The sequence below is a fragment of the Salvelinus alpinus genome, chromosome 17, assembly GCF_045679555.1.
Source record: "Salvelinus alpinus chromosome 17, SLU_Salpinus.1, whole genome shotgun sequence".
NCBI classification, from domain to species: domain Eukaryota; kingdom Metazoa; phylum Chordata; class Actinopteri; order Salmoniformes; family Salmonidae; genus Salvelinus; species Salvelinus alpinus.
In genome coordinates, this window is record NC_092102.1 from 22,232,203 (window position 1) to 22,248,651 (window position 16,449).

At 42.3% G+C, this 16,449-nt stretch overlaps 1 protein-coding gene across 6 annotated transcripts; it reads right to left on the bottom strand.

Moving 5' to 3' along the window:
* Window positions 1-5,896: 5,896 nt before the first annotated feature.
* LOC139542515 (acidic mammalian chitinase-like) lies at window positions 5,897-14,822 on the bottom strand. 6 transcript variants are annotated; one of them, XM_071348037.1, is made up of 13 exons: window positions 11,549-14,822; window positions 10,930-10,959; window positions 10,660-10,732; window positions 9,050-9,079; window positions 8,597-8,801; window positions 8,402-8,458; window positions 8,074-8,239; window positions 7,756-7,880; window positions 7,482-7,611; window positions 7,166-7,348; window positions 6,776-6,892; window positions 6,463-6,595; window positions 5,897-6,351 (listed from the first exon to the last, which is right to left on the bottom strand). In XM_071348037.1, the coding sequence occupies exons 3-13, from the start codon at window positions 10,682-10,684 to the stop codon at window positions 6,056-6,058; spliced, it is 1,467 nt and encodes a 488-aa protein (XP_071204138.1). In that variant the 5' UTR covers window positions 10,685-10,732; window positions 10,930-10,959; window positions 11,549-14,822; the 3' UTR covers window positions 5,897-6,055. The 6 variants fall into 6 exon arrangements, with proteins under 6 accessions (XP_071204138.1, XP_071204141.1, XP_071204142.1 ...); XM_071348040.1 differs by lacking the exon at window positions 10,930-10,959 and adding an exon at window positions 11,023-11,117; XM_071348041.1 differs by lacking the exon at window positions 10,930-10,959.
* Window positions 14,823-16,449: the final 1,627 nt, after the last annotated feature.

Genomic DNA, 16,449 nt, shown 5'->3' on the forward strand with positions numbered 1-16,449 from the left:
TAGCAACAAATCTTAACGACTTTTTCTGGTGTTGGAGACTGACGTGAATGCAAGTCTCATTCTTACTCTTCTTAACGAGCAGCGGGTGCTGCCTTGGCCCCACCCCTGTCCCAAAGCACTCACAGGCGGCCCAGTCCTCATGCAGCAGTACCTCCCAGCTGCAGACAGAGCAGGAGATGTTCACCTCTCCGCGAAGAAAGCCTTGTAACAGTTCCACCCAAAACAAGCTGCCATTTATGGTTAAAAAAATTGACTGCAAGAAAGGCTGAGGCCACCATGGCATTAGCTCTCGCTGAACACTGTTCCATGCTGGCATGTGATCACATTGGAGAAGCATGTTGAGCTGCTTTCTCAGACTCCACTGCTGCTACCCATTTCAAAATACGCAGGACAAAGTGCACAGTAATGATTAATGGTGTTCTAGCACCATACGTTCTGAAAAAGTTGGTCGCAGATGTGGGTGACCAGTGTTTCACCCTCCTCGATGAGTCCATGGATGTAAGTGTTTCTAAGTACCTGGGGGTTGTGATAAGGTACTTTAGTGACACCATGCAGACAATTGTATCAACATTTCTGGTGCTTGTTGAGATGGAGGGAGGAGATGCCAAATCTATAGCCTGTGCTGTTGTGGCTTTCCTCGAGAAGTGTTGTCTTATAAAAGAGAAACTCCTGGGGATAGGGACTGACAATGCCTCTTATGAAGGGGATTAACAATGGGGTCCATAAAGTGCTGAAAGAGGAGTATGGCCTCAATATCTGGTTCTTATTCGCTGTGTGTGCCAATCTGCAGCTTGCTGTAAGTCATGCTTCCAATGACACCATCTCCCGTAGTGTGGAGTACTTGGTACGAGAGACTTATAACTGATTTTCAGTGTCTCCAAAGCGCAGGGAGGCCTACAAGGCCATATATGAGACCATCAACTGTGGGGAGAAACCTTTACAGATAACCAAGGTGTGTGCCACACGTTGGCTCTCCATTGAACCTGCGGTTTCAGGCATTTTGGACCAGTGGGAGGAGCTTAGGCTGCATTCCGCAGTCTCCAAGTCCAGTGAACACTGCTCTATGGCTGAGGTTTTATACTCCATGTACAGTGATCCTCAAAACATATTGTATCTGACTTTTTTGAAGTCAGTGCTGGGTGAGGTACAGTTGGCCATCAAGGCTTTTGAGGGAGAGCAAGTAGATCCTCTTAAGCAACTTGACAGCTTGTTTAGCCTGATCAAGTCTGTGAGCAGCAGGGTGCTGAATCCACTGGCAAATGTTGATGTCCTCAAAGGGCCAATAGATGGATACATCAGTCCCAAACCGTACCTTGGTTACCTTTTTGAGTCAAAGGCAGCTGAGCTCCACCTTGCGCCTGAGGATGAAAACAATGTCCGAAAGCGGTGTGTAGCCTTCACCATCTCCCTCACTAAGGAGTTGAGGGTGAGACTGTCGGACAACATCATAGCATTGCAGTACATGTCAGTTTTCAATGTGGAGGAAACTCTAAAGCACAATAAGAGCCCTGGAGAAATAGAAAAAAAAGCCAAGCTCCTTGGCTACTCCCCTGCAGAGATAGACAAGATTGTCCAGCAACACTCGAATGCTGAAGTCGAGAGGGTATTCAGCCAGATGAGTGTGGTAAAAAGCAAACTTAGAAATCGTATGTCCTTGCAGACCCTTAACTCCATCCTGTACATTCGATATGGACTGAAGCTGTCTGGTGAGACTTGCTATGAGCACCAGCTGCCTGCTAATGTTTTGCAGCTTTTCGGTACATCAGCTGCTTACTCATTTAAGTCAGCTCCCTTAGTTGCTGAACCTGCCATAGAGAGCCTTGACCAAAATGACGATGACCCACTCTTTCTGTGAGCCAGCACAGCCTGTGTGTGTGTGTGTGTGTGGAGGAGGGGTCTGGGAGAAAAAAACTATTAACCTGAATTAGGGCCAGACTAGTTACCATAATTTTCTCACATTGCCATTGACAGTTTTTTCTATTGTCTCTTTTTGGTCCATTTAGATTGTTAATGTAGATTGTATACAAAAAAATGTATGGATAAAAATGTTCATGTTTTACTGTGACTTGTTGTAGGCTCCTAAGTGGGTCATAAGGTTAAAAACCAAACCAAATTAAGAAAAGAAAAAAAAAGAAGAGAAAAAAAACTAAGTAACTCCGCCAGAGTGTCTCTTTTGGGTCAATTTTTCCGGTCCCGAGCCAGGATAAAGGAGGGTTGGAATTGTGACATAAAAAAAACAAGAATCGACAGAAGAAAGTTCATATGTAGTTCTAAACATATTTAGGGTGTTTTTTACTCACTTTTTGTCTCTCCCACGACAGCGTCCATCACAATTACATGCACATGGCCAATTGTGCAAATTAGGCGATGACGTCATTTAGTGACTTCTAGCGACTTTTAGAACAGCCAATAGCTACTTTCCTTACTGAGGAGTTGGCAACACTGGGTGAGGGGAGTTCTTTACTAATTAGTGACCTTTTTCCCATAATTTCCGGTCACAACTTGTACCATCAACCATCGCTCCACAAAAGCCGCGGCCCTTGCAGAGCAAGGGGAAACCCTACTTCAGGTCTCAGAGCAAGTGACGTAACCGATTGAAATGCTATTAGCGCGTACCCGCTAACTAGCTAGCCATTTCACATCCGTTACACTCACCCCCCTTTCAACCTCTTCCTTTTCCGCAGCAACCAGTGATCCGGGTCAACAGCATCAATGTAACAGTATAACTTTAGTACCGTCCCCTCGCCCCGACACGGGCGCGAACCAGGGACCCTCTGCACACATCAACAACGGTCACCCACGAAGCATCGTTACCCATCGCTCCACAAAAGCCGCGGCCCTTGCAGAGCAAGGGGAAACCCTACTTCAGGTCTCAGAGCAAGTGACGTAACCGATTGAAATGCTATTAGCGCGTACCCGCTAACTAGCTAGCCATTTCACATCCGTTACACGAGGATAGCCGTGCTGCAAGCCCAGCTTTAGACAAAATCATTAGGCAAGGGTAATTTAGGTGTAGGAAAGGATGAAACAGCGTCTGTGCCACCAATAAGTACAGTTAGTATAAATCCCCTCCCACGGTCCCCGGAGCCGGACAATTTTCTCATGGTTTCTGGAAAGAAATGCTGTAGGAATGCTCATCCGGTGTCGCTCATTCAACCGACAGAAACCTTCAACCGGTTCTCCCCATTAAGCAGCGAGTTAGAGTCCGTGTCTCTCTGGTCTCTCCTCCCGTTACTGGGTCTGAGACGCTGAAGCCTCCCACCATTAGTTCTGACAAATTGAAAACCCTAGTCATTGGCGACTCCATTACCCGCAGTATTAGACTTAAAACAAATCATCAAGCAATCATACACTGTTTACCAGGGGGCAGGGCTCCCAACGTTAAGGCTAATCTGAAGATGGTGCAGGCTAAGGCTGAAACTGGTGAGTGTAAAGTATAGGGATATTGTTATCCACGTCAGCACCAACAATGTTAGGATGAAACAGTCACCAAGCGCAACATAGCTTCAGCGTGTAAATCAGCTAGAAAGATGTCGGCATTGAGTAATTATCTCTGGCTCCCTCCCAGTTAGGGGGAGTGATGAGCTCTACAGCAGTCTCAAAACTCAATCGCTTGTTGAAAACTGTTTTCTGCACCTCCAAAAGATAGAATTTGTAGATAATTGGCCCTCTTTCTGGGACTCACCCACAAACAGGACCAAGCCTGGCCTGCTGAGGAGTGACGGACTCCATCCTAGCTGGAGGGGTGCTCTCATCTTATCTACAAACATAGACAGGACTCTAACTCCCCTAGCTCCACAATGAGATAGGGTGAAGGCTGTTAGCCACCCTGCCAGTTTAGTGGAGTCTGCCACTATAACAGTCAGTGTAGTCAGCTCAGCTATCCCCATTGAGACCGTGTCTGTTCCTCGATCTAGGTTGGGCAAAATTAAACATGGTGGTGTTCGCTTTAGCAATCTCACTGGAATAAACACCTCCATTCCTGCCATTATTGAAATAGATTGTGATATTTCAAAATAGGGCTACTTAATGTTAGATCCCTCATTTCCAAGGCAGTTATAGTCAATGAACTAAGCACTGATCATAATCTTGATGTGATTGGCCTGACTGAAACATGGCTTAAACCTGATGAATTTACTGTGTTAAATGAGGCCTCTCCTCCTGGTTACATTAGTGACCATATCCCCTGTGCATCCCGCAAAGGCGGAGGTGTTGCTAACATTTATGATAGCAAATTTCAATTTAAAGAAAAGAAAACGACTGCGTTTTCATCTTTTGAGCTTCTAGTCATGAAATCTATGCAGCCTACTCAATCACTTTTTATAGCTACTGTTTACAGGCCTCCTGGGCCTTATGCAGTGTTCCTCACTGAGTTCCCTGAATTCCTATCGGACCTTGTAGTCATGGCAGATAATATTCACATTTTTGGTGACTTTAATATTCACATGGAAAAGTCCACAGACCCACTCCAAAAGGCTTTCGGAGCCATTATCGACTCAATGGGTTTTGTCCAACATGTCTCCGGACCTACTCACAGCCGCAGTCATACTCTGGACCTAGTTTTGTCCCGTTGAATAAATGTTGTGGATCTTAATGTTTTTCGCAACAAATAATCTGCTCAGACCCCAACCAAGGATCATCAAAAGCTGTGCTATAAATTCTCGGACGACCTAAAGATTCCTATATGCCCTTCCAGACTCCCTCCACCTACCCAAGGATGTCAGAGTACAAAAATCAGTTAACCACCTAACCGAGGAACTCAATTCAACCTTGCGTAATACCCTAGATGCAGTCACACCCCTAAAAACAACAAAAAATGTAAAAAGAAACTAGCTCCCTGGTATACAGAAAATACCCGAGCCCTGAAGCAAGCTTCCAGAAAATTGGAACGAAAATGGCGCTACACCAAACTGTAAGTCTTCTGACTAGCTTGGAAAGACAGTACCGTGCAGTATCGAAGAGCCCTCACTGCTGCTCGATCATCCTATTTTTCCAACGTAATTGAGGAAAATAAGAAGAATCCAACATTTATTTTTGACACTCGCAAAGCTAACTAAAAAGCAGCATTTCCCAAGAGGATGGCTTTCACTTCAGAAGTGATAAATGCATGAACTTCTTTGAAGAAAAGATCATGATCATTAGAAAGCAAATTACGGACTCCTCTTTAAATCTGCGTATTTCTCCAAAGCTCAGTTGTCCTGAGTCTGCACAACACTGCAAGGACCTAGACTCGGTCGAGACCTTCAAGTCTTTATTGAAGACTCATCTCTTCAGTAGGTCCTATGATTGAGTGTAGTCTGGCCCAGGAGAGATACTCTGAATGATCCGCTATAAAAAGCCAACTGACATTTACTCCTAAGGTGCTGACCTGTTTCACCCTCTACAACCACTGTGATTATTATTATTTGACCCTGCTGGTCATCTATGAACATTTGAACATCTTGGCCATGTTCTGTTATAATCTTCAACTGGCACAGCCAGAAGAGGACTGGCCACCCCTCATAACCTGGTTCCTCTCTAGGTTTCTTCCTAGGTTCCGGCCTTTCTAGCGAGTTTTTCCTAGCCACCGTGCTTCTACACCTGCATTGCTTGCTGTTTGGGGTTTTAGGCTGGGTTTCTGTACAGCACTTTGTGACATCAGCTGATGTAAGAAGGGCTATATAAATACATTTGATTGATTGAATTCATCAATCAAGTACAAGGGAGGAGCGAAAACCTGCAGACACCCTGTGGAATGAGTTTGACGCGTGACTTATACTAACTACATGGAAGTACTTTACAGTTGGGTTAACTGTGTAACAACAAACAAAAGTTTCAAACATTTCAAATGAAAGGAAGAGATTACAATCTCTTGGAATCGAGTCACAATAAGCAGCATCAATAACCATTACATAAAAACATTACAAATACTTTATTTTTTTGTATTATTCCATTGTAATTGGAGTGGATATTTTATCATTTAAATCTAAACTAGCCTTGGTACCATGAAACTGAGGTAAACGGTATACAGTATATCAGTTACTCAGGCTAGAATGTGTACATTAACAGAAAACACCTATGCCGGGCTCATGTTATACAAATTCCAGTCACAGCACTTGCATTTCTCGTTGAAAATAAGGTTAGCGGCGCACTTCTGGAGGTAGGTGTGTCCACTGGCACACTGGTAGAAGGCATTAAGATCTTCCTTGTTACAGTACAGGCCGTCAGCTTTCCCCCCACAGAAGCCACTGCCGGGCAGAGGAGTGGAGGTGGTGGAGGGTACACTGCTGGTGGTAGTTCCTGGCAGTGGTGGCGGACGTGTTGTGGAAGGAAGGGGTGGCGGACGTGTTGTGGAAGGAAGGGGTGGCAAATCTATAAAATACAGTTTGTTATTGACAAGCATGGAATGATACAATGTCATTGTTATACCAACCAAACCTCTTATGAGACATAAACCACAGTGCTCTAGTAATGGCTGCGTACCTGAGGCCAGAAGATAACGCAGATGGCTGATCAGGGGATAGTTGCCTTGCCCACAGAACTGTCCAGAAAAGTCATCCAGATCCAGAGCCCAGATCATGGCCCCTCCAAACTTGTTGTCTTTTAGATAGCGTGCCTATAAAATGACCAAATATTTTATTTCCCGAAACCATATAGCCTTCTACCAATCACCATGTAATCAATAACAAAGATTTTATGGTTGAATTGAGCAATAGACATTCGACTGCTAGAATTTACAGCAATCAACTGAAAGGAGATTCCTTTTGGCAGTGTATTAAGTAATATGATACCGTACCTTTATTTCAAAGCTTTCCCAGTTGTCATATCCCACCCACTCATTTCCTTTGGTGGCAAAGGGAACCATCTGATCCTCAATCAACTCAACAGTTGCTCCATTCAGGAAAGTACAGATCTGGTAGAAAAGAAAAATAAATATGTCATGAGTATGTTGGAAAACTGATCCTGACATAAAGAATACCTGTTGTTTTGAATTGGCCCTGAGTACAGTATACTGAAAGTGTGCATTGATGTATTGTGTTAATCAATTTTTTACATCCTAGTGTTTCACAATCTCCCGGGTTTCAAAAGATAGCATGTTAATAAACTCCACATTGGTAGAGTTGGGAGATCGCACCACCAGTGACAACTGTATTTGTAGTTTTGAACTTTGACCTCTCTCCCTGACCTCATAATAGGACCAGAAGCCGGCCTCGCGGGTATAGGGTCCAGCAGAGGCTGGTCCACTCGTTCTGGCTCCGACACCATTGTCTCCAGAGACAGTGCGGAATGTGCGCCCATAGGTGGCGAAACCCATCATCAGCTTCTCAACAGGGGTGCCCTGGTCCCTCCAGTACTTCATGGCAAAGTCCTTTGGAAAAGGAGAAAACATTCAACAACTATTTGACAAATAGTTAATGGTTTCTAAATGATTTATGGTTTCAAACATAGTAAAATTAAAATAAAATAAAAGATATTGTAAAGTTGTATTTTTTTTAACTCACAACGTTGAAATACTTGTGCTCTCCTTCCTCTGCATCTGAAGCACCGCGGTAAAGGGGGCTGTTGTGGCGTGTGAATGGGTCCCAGGCTCCACCCATGTCATAGGACATCACATTGATTAAGTCCAAGTATCTGTTACACAGTCACACAAGGCAAAAGGTCACGAAATGTAACATGGAATACACCAACTGGTAAATGATGAACCTTCACAATAATTATTACTATACTAATCACCTATGGTGAAAGAAGGCCCTCTGTTTTAAACATTGAACTCACTTTGCAACCTCTGCAATTTCATAACCGTTATCAATGTTTCCCTTCCCAGCAGCCACTGCAGCTGTGACCAACAGCCTTGGTCTGCTGGTGTCAGCGGCTTCCTTCTCAAATGCCTTGAGCAACTCCTGGACCCCAGAACCAAATGAGACAGTGTATTATGTTAATGGTATGAAATAATAATATGACAACATTGTGCTGGATCAGTTAAAGTTGAACATAATTATTATGGTGCCCCATTAAATCTGTTACTCAGGATCCAAATATAATGCTTTCCAGATGTTTGATTATTACTACTGTGGCTGTGAATGTCAAACTGACCCTGCACAGCAGTGTAAACCTTTTCTTGTCCTCTGGGGGGCTCCCTCGTGCTCCAGGGTACTCCCAGTCCAGGTCCAGGCCATCAAAGCCGTACATTCTCAGGAAACTGATGGATGACTGGATGAACTTCTGGCGATTGGCAGGTGTTGATACCATGATGGTGAACCTGAAAGGTTATTCAGTGTCAGTAATCATAATACTTGTAATTGTTATTATTCATTGGAAAAGCATAATGACCAATAGATACTTAAGAACATGTTTATTTCTTTCAGTAAAATACATTGAAACATGTACAACTTAATCATGGCTATATGACAACAATACTCACTGGCTGGACCCAAAGTTCCATCCACCAACTGCCAACAGGGTCTTCAGTGCAGGATTTCTTTCCAAGACAAGAAAGATTTATCAACACCCAATTTCATTGCATTTAAAGAGATGTGAATATGTAATAATTTTTGTAAATGCACAAAGTGCTGATGGAGAACATAAGACATCATATAGCTCAGCAGCTAAACCTCACTGCTTCTTCAGCCCATTGAAGGACTGGTAGAGAACATCGTCGTTCCACTCGTAGGTGACTAGCTCGTTGTTGTGGTTGATCATTGAGAAGGCATAGATCAGATGAGTGCAGAGGTTGGGGTCCACATTGGCCGGCAGATATTTCCCAGTGCCTGGTCTGTACTGGGACCAGTTGGTGAAGTAGCACACCAGTTTGGTTGATGACACTGTTGAGGATTTAAAATACTAGCATCAGGCCCCCATCAGAATAAAGTGATAGACAGAGACGTTGACAGTGACTTTGTCTAGGATTGTATCAATTTCGTATGCTATGTACTGAGCAATGTTATTCAACAGTAAGTTATTTATTTTCTCCCTATGAATGTTACTTAACAATATCCTATTTTTGGTAGCTACAGTACAATTAAGTTGGGATAGACATCAAGAGTAACGCTGTAAGAACTACAAAACTTACCCATTTGAAGACACATCAAAACAGACAGTCCTGAAACAAAAATTAAACATTTGTTCATTAGACTAATCAAACAAGCTTATTTGCTTCCAGTTAACAAAGTACCCTACATGACCAAAAGTATGTGGACACCTGCTTGTCGAACATCTCATTTCAAAATCATGGGTGTTAATATGAAGTTGGTCCCCACTTTGCTGCTACAACAGCCTCCACTCTTCTGAGCTTTCCACTAGATGTTGGAACATTGTTGCGTGGACTTGCTTCCATTCAGCCACAAGAGCATTAGTGAGGTCCGGCAATAATGTTGGGCGATTAGGCCTGGCTCACAGTCGGCTTTCCAATTCATCCCAAAGGTGTTCAATGGGGTGGTGGTCAGGGCTCTGTGCAGGCCAGTCAAGGTCTTCCACACCGATCTCAACAAACCATTTCTGTATGGATCTCTCTTTGTGCACGGGGGCATTGTCATGCTGAAACAGGAAAGGACCTTCCCCTAACTGTTGCCACAAAGTTGGAAGCACAGAATCGTCTAGAATGTAGTGTTAAAATGTCCCTACACTGGAACTAAAGGGCCTAGCCCGAACCATGAAATACAGCTCCAGACCTTTATTCCTCCTCCACCAAACTTTACAGTTGGCACTATACATTCGGGCAGGTAGCGTTCTCCTGGCAACCGCCAAACCCAGATTTGTCCGTCGGACTGCCAGATGGTGAAGCGTGATTCATCACTCCAGAGAACGCATTTCCACTGCTCCAGAGTCCAATAGCTGTGAGTTTTACACCACTCCAGCCAACGCTTGGCATTGCGTATGGTGATCTTAAGCTTGTGTGCGGCTGCTCGGCCATGGAAGGCCATTTCATGAAGCTCCCGACAAACAGTTATTGTGCTGACGCTGCTTCCAGAGGCAGTTTTGAACCGAGAACAGACAGTTTTTACACGCTTCAGCACTCCGCGGTCCTGTTCTGTGAGCTTGTGTGGCCTACCATTTCGCGGCTGAGCCGTTGTTGCTCCTAGACATTTCCACTTCACAATAACAGCACTTACAGTTGACCGGGGCAGCTCTAGCTTTTCCTTGAGTAAAAGTAAAGATAACTTAATAGAAAATGACTCAAGTGAAAGTTACCCAGTAAAATCCTGCTTGAGTAAAAGTCAAAAAGTATTTGGTTTTAAATATACAGTACTTAAGTATCAAAAGTAAAAGTATAAATAATTTCAAATTCCTTATTTTTTATTTATTTACGGATAGCCAGGGGCACGCTCCAACACTCAGACATAATTTACAAACAAAGCATTTGTGTTTAGTGAGTCCGTCAGATCAGAGCCAGTAGGTATGACCAGGGATTGTCTCTTTAGGTGCTTGAATTGGTCTATTTTCCTGTCCTGCTAAGCATTCAAAATGTAACAAGTACTTTTTGGTGTCAGGGAAAATGTATGGAGTAGAAAATACATTATATTCTTCAGGAATGTTGTGGAGTAAAAGTAAAAGTTGTCAAAAATATAAATAGTAAAGTATAACCCAAAAAATGACTTAAGTAGTGCTTTATCGTATTTTTACTTAAGTAATTTACACCACTGAAAATGTATAACAATATTTCATTGCCAGAATTTGACTTACCAACGAGAAGTGTTAGTTGGGCCATGATGAGTTTGTAGTTACACGGCCTCTCCTTACAAAACCGAAGAGGCACCTGGAAAAAATAAGCATTTTCATTTAATAGAACAAACCATGATGGTTAGAATGTTGTGTGTGGCTAAGGTTGCCCGAGTGCGTCTGCACTGTCCAGCTTTAAGTTTAATGTGTTGCAATTATGTAACTGATGGTCGGGTGATAGTAAAACTATAATGCAATAATAATGTTAGTAAAAACATATAGCACAAGTCCTACCTGGTCCTCAGTGAGACACTGGATCGGTGTCTGAAAGAGAATACATCTCACCTTTTATACCGTTCTGATACGCCTGGGCCAAAGGCTACATACCTGTATCAGGAAGTGGCAACCTGGGGGAGATTGTTTGCTCTTGATCTGGATTAATCAGTGTCATCGTTTATGTTAGTTTCATTTAAGGATATAACCTGTGAATTGTATGAGAGATAGACCTATCTTTATGGTCAGATAAACAACCATGGATGATTGATATTGAGGGTGAAATAAACCATCTCTATCCTCTGTATCAGCAACGTGGAATTGGAACATTCAGTCAGCAAATACATTTCAATATTCTTTAACTAGTTTAAGAGGTTTTAGTTTGAATATAAATATTCCACGCACTGGACCTATTGTAGTAGTTATCGTTCATTCACACATAATAGCTTTTGTTGGCCTTTCTCTTGGATATCTTTGATGTGAAGTTCACGCCATAAACAAAGAAATCAAAAAAGTACAGAAAAGGCCCAAAATCTTAGTAGAACAAACATTATGCAAGCTCCAGGCCATTGCATGAGAGACACGACAAGATAAACTGTCATAAAAATGCTAGTATTGATTGGTTTTAAGATAAGATTACCTTTGCTTCTTTTGTTGAAACTGGGAAGGTTGGCCCTTGGTTTTACTAATTGAGATCACATAACACAGAACAATACAGCCAATGCAAAATATGGCATCCAGTCATTTCTGTCTTTTCTGCTAATCATTAACGTACCTTGTGATTTTTGACAATATTAACCGATAGAGATGTACTTTGTACTTATGGTCCTCTAATGAATACACAAATGGATTAAAACACTGTTCTAATGTGCTCTGTTGTCAGGATTTAAACATTTCAAATTAACTACACCTAGGAGCTTAATTAGAAAAGACATTTTCAAACATAAGATTTTTTTATTGTTGTACCATAATGATATCACACTGTCATAATCATAATATTCCGACCATGAAAGTTACTGTAAAGACAGGTAATGCTTAAAAGTCAGCAGCATATTTCCATCATAGTAAGTGTGTACAGTACAGTATCATAATTTTCAGGGATTATTGAGTTGCAATGTTGTCAGTACATGAGCATGTCTGGAGAGTCTGCTGTCTGTGGAGTCTTCTGTGTATGGAGTCTACTGTGTGTGACTGTTTGCTTGACCTTTACAGACAGGAAGCTGACTGACATTCAAGATCACTTACAACCATTCACACATGATCAACCTGGATGTCAGTCCGCTTCTGCTTTAGCCAATTTGTTGTTGTTGACATGCCAAACATGTATGGCAAATTTGCTAATATACTGAACAAAAATATAAATGCAACATGCAACAATTTCAACGATTTTACTGAGTAACAGTTCATATAAGGAAATCAGTCAATTGACATGAATTAATTAGGCCCTAATCTATGGATTTCACATGACTGGGCAGGGGCGCCAGGCCCACCCACTGGGGAGCCAGGCGCACCCACTGGGGAGCCAGGACCACCCACTGGGGAGCCAGGCCCCCACAACATTTTAGAGAACTAAGCTTTTTGTGCATTTGGAAACTTTCTGGGATCTTTTATTTCAGCACATGAAACATGAGACCAACACTTTACATGTTGCGTTTTATATTTCTGTTCAGTATAGATTTGAATAAATAAAATGTAAACGTAAGCAATGTTGCTGGCCTTTTCTAATCTCCGGAGTGATTGGGCTATATTAAATAGACTACAACCACTTTATTCATGTAGCAACACGTATGATGCCGTGACAACATAATCAGACCTCTATGAACTAAATAAACACATTGTTACATAAAGATTAGAGAAATTTACAAGTGCCGGGATATTAAAGGGAATGAAAACCCAGTGAAAACTCACTTCTTTATGGCTGAGATAAGGCCTCTGTTACAGCCCTGAATCACAGGGCAGCTTGAGCTCTTGCTCCCATTAACAAACTACTCAGAACCTACAGTATTATCCCCCTCCCTGCCATAAGAATGCACATTGTAGTTCTAGTAAGCAAAACATCATTCTTATTTTGCTTGTCATGCTAGTGTACAAAGTGCAAAAATTAGCCTTGTTCATAGCATTTAAAACCCATATTCTATAAACCATAGATCAACATATAACAATTATACAATAAAGGTGCACAAGGGGAAATAAGGTAGGTACAGTATGGTCCCAGATACATCAATTAGGGGTGTGTTTAGGTCTGTGTTTTAGACATTTTAAAAGCTAAAGATTAAATCTGCCAATCTCTGAAGAATGTTGAAGCAGTCCACAGTCCTGAAAGGTATGTATACAATGCCAATGTGTCATCATACCAATTACATCAGCTAAGATTCACAGATCAATGTTGAGACAAAGCAACAGACAAACAAGTCAAGGGTACAGTGCCCTGAAGATGGTACTATGATTTACTGCCATCAGGTAGAGATAAAGAGATCAAATCTACTTATCAATCCTACCAGGCCTTAACCAGTGATTTAGCAAAGAATCATTCATTAAGGTTTTTCTACCACTGTCATCATATAAATAGTTCCTCTACCAGGTGTCACTGCTTTTATCAACATGATAAACGTATCAGTGTATTCCTCCATCCACTCAATATCTCTCCATTAGTATAAATATTACACACCCACATCAACATGTATGCACGTACGCACACACTTCCACACCCACATCAACATGTATGCACGTACGCACACACTTCCACATCAACATGTATGCACGTATGCACACACTTCCACATCAACATGTATGCACGTACGCACACACTTCCACTTCCACATCAACATGTATGCACATACACACACACTTCCACACCCACATGTATGCACGTACGCACACACTTCCACATCAACATGTATGCACGTACGCACACACTTCCACACCCACATCAACATGTATGCACATACGCACACACTTACACACCCACTTGAAAAACATGTACTTTCCACAACTTCATAAATACCACAGGCTGTAACCTTAATTTTCTTGTTAAAATACTGTACCAACCCAGTGTCAATGCAGAGCATGAGAATAGAGGAACACAATCAGGCTCCAATCACATCATCTTGTGTGCCTGGAATTAAGAAAATATGGTGGATTTGCTTGGGAACACCTGTGTCCCCCAGTTAGTGGGCAGTGGGCATTTCGGACTCAATCAGTCTCGTATACAACTGTTTATAGAGGCGCTAGTTGAGCATTGCACCCATTCAGTGGCAAACTCCCTCAATTGTTTTTAGATGCATGCCAGCAAAGCCACAACACAACACTCAACAATACATTAATTGGAGTATAACGGTGACAAACGGTGCCCACATAAAGCTGTCCCAACAGCAGAGTCCCAACAGCAGTCCCAACACCTTACCACTGTTAAACCTGGCTATCAGTGGAGCCTTGTTTGGCAGTAAAACAGTTTATTTAGCCTAATTTACTGCCTTTAAAAAAACATAGCTGATATGGCTGACTTGCTTAACAAATGTGGTTTCTACGACGAGCGTATAAGAGGCAATCCGTAATTAAGACATTAATGAGCGAGCTAGGACGGACGTAGTCAATATAACTATTTGTTCAGCACTTTTGAAATGTACAGAGACAGAATTCAGAACATGGACTGTTCTTACAGTATTCTCCCTGTACACCAAATCAGAACCATAGGATAAATGAAAGGGGCATATAAGCAGACAATGAAAGCTCTTACATTTCTCTAAAATAGGCTACATGTGCACCAACAAGTCAGAACAGTAGGCTAAATTATGAGGGGAAATGCGACTAAATTATTAGGGTTTGAGGCACATGGGCTACTAACAGCTTACTACACAACATACACTTAATATTGCTTTCTTAGCTACAGTATACAGTGTATTTGGAAAGTATTCAGACCCCTTGACTTTTTCCACATTTTGTTACGTTACAGCCTTATTCTAAAGTGGATTAAATAAAATAAAATACTCATTAATCTATACACCCCATAATGACAAAGTGAAACTGTTTTTAGAAATTTTAGCAAATGTATAAAAATAAAAAAATTACAGAAATACCTTATTTACCCAAGTATACAGACCCTTTGCTGTGAGACTCGAAATTGAGCTCAGGTGCATCCTGTTTCCATTGATCATCCTTGAGATGTTTCTACAACTTGATTTATTTCCACCTGTGGTAAATTAAATTGATTGGACATGATTTGGAAGGGCACACACCTGTCTACATAAGGTCCCACAGTTAACAGTGCATGTCAGAGCAAAGACTAAGCCTTGAGGTCGAAAGAATTGTCCATAGAGCTCCAAGACAGGATTGTATCAGGCACAGATCTGGGGGAAGGGTATGCAAAAATTTCTGCTGCATTGAAAGTCCCCAAGAACACAGTTGACTCCAAGTTTGGAACCACCAAGACTTTTCCTAGAGCTCGCTGCCCGGCCAAACTAAGCAATCGGGGGAGAAGGGCCTTGGTCAGGTAGGTGACCAAGAACCTGATGGTCAATCTGACAGAGCTCCAGAGTTCCTCTGTGGAGATGGGAGAACCTTCCAGAAGGACAACCATCTCTGCAGCACTCCACCAATCAGGCCTTTATGGTATAGTGGCCAGACGGAAGCCACTCCTCAGTAAAAGGCACATGACAGCTCGCTTGGAGTTTGCCAAAATGCACCGAAAGGCTCTCAGACCATAAGAAACAAGATTCTCTGGTCTGATGAAACCAAGATTGAACTCTATGGCCTGATTGCCAAGCATCACGTCGAGGAAAACTGGCACCATCCCTATGGTGAAGCACGGTGGTGGCAGCATCATGCTGTGGGAATGTTTTTCAGCGGCAGGGACTGGGAGACTAGTCAGGATCAAGGGAAAGATAAACGGAGCAAAGTATAAAGAGATCCTTGATGAAAATCTGCTCCAGAGTGCTTAGGACATCAGACTGGGGCGAAGGTTTACCTTCCAACAGGACAATGACCCTAAGCACACAGCCAAGACAACTCAGGAGTGGCTTCGGGACAAGTCTCTGAATGTCCTTGAGTGGCCCAGCCAGAGCCCGGACTTGAACCCGTTCGAACATCTCTGGAGTGACCTGAAAATAGCTGTGCAGCGACGCTCCCCATTCAACCTGAAAGAGCTTGAGAGGATCTGCAGAGAGGAATGGGAGAAACTCCTCAAATACAGGTATTCCAAGCTTGTAGCGTCATACCCAAGCAGACTCAAGGCTGTAATCGCTGCCAAGGTGCTTCAACAAAGTACTGAGTAAAGGGTCGAATACTTATGTAAATGTGATATATATATATATTTTTAATATACATTTGCAAAATTTTCTCAACTGTTTTTTGCTTTTTCATTATGGGGTATTGTGTGTAGATTGATGAGGGAAAATATATTGAATACATTTTAGAATGAGACTGCAACGTAAAAATTTGGAAAAAGTCAAGGGGTCTGAAAACTTTCTGAATGCACTGTACATATCTTCCTGGCATATTACATAATTTATGCAGTAACATACAATACATTTCTGGACTCACCTT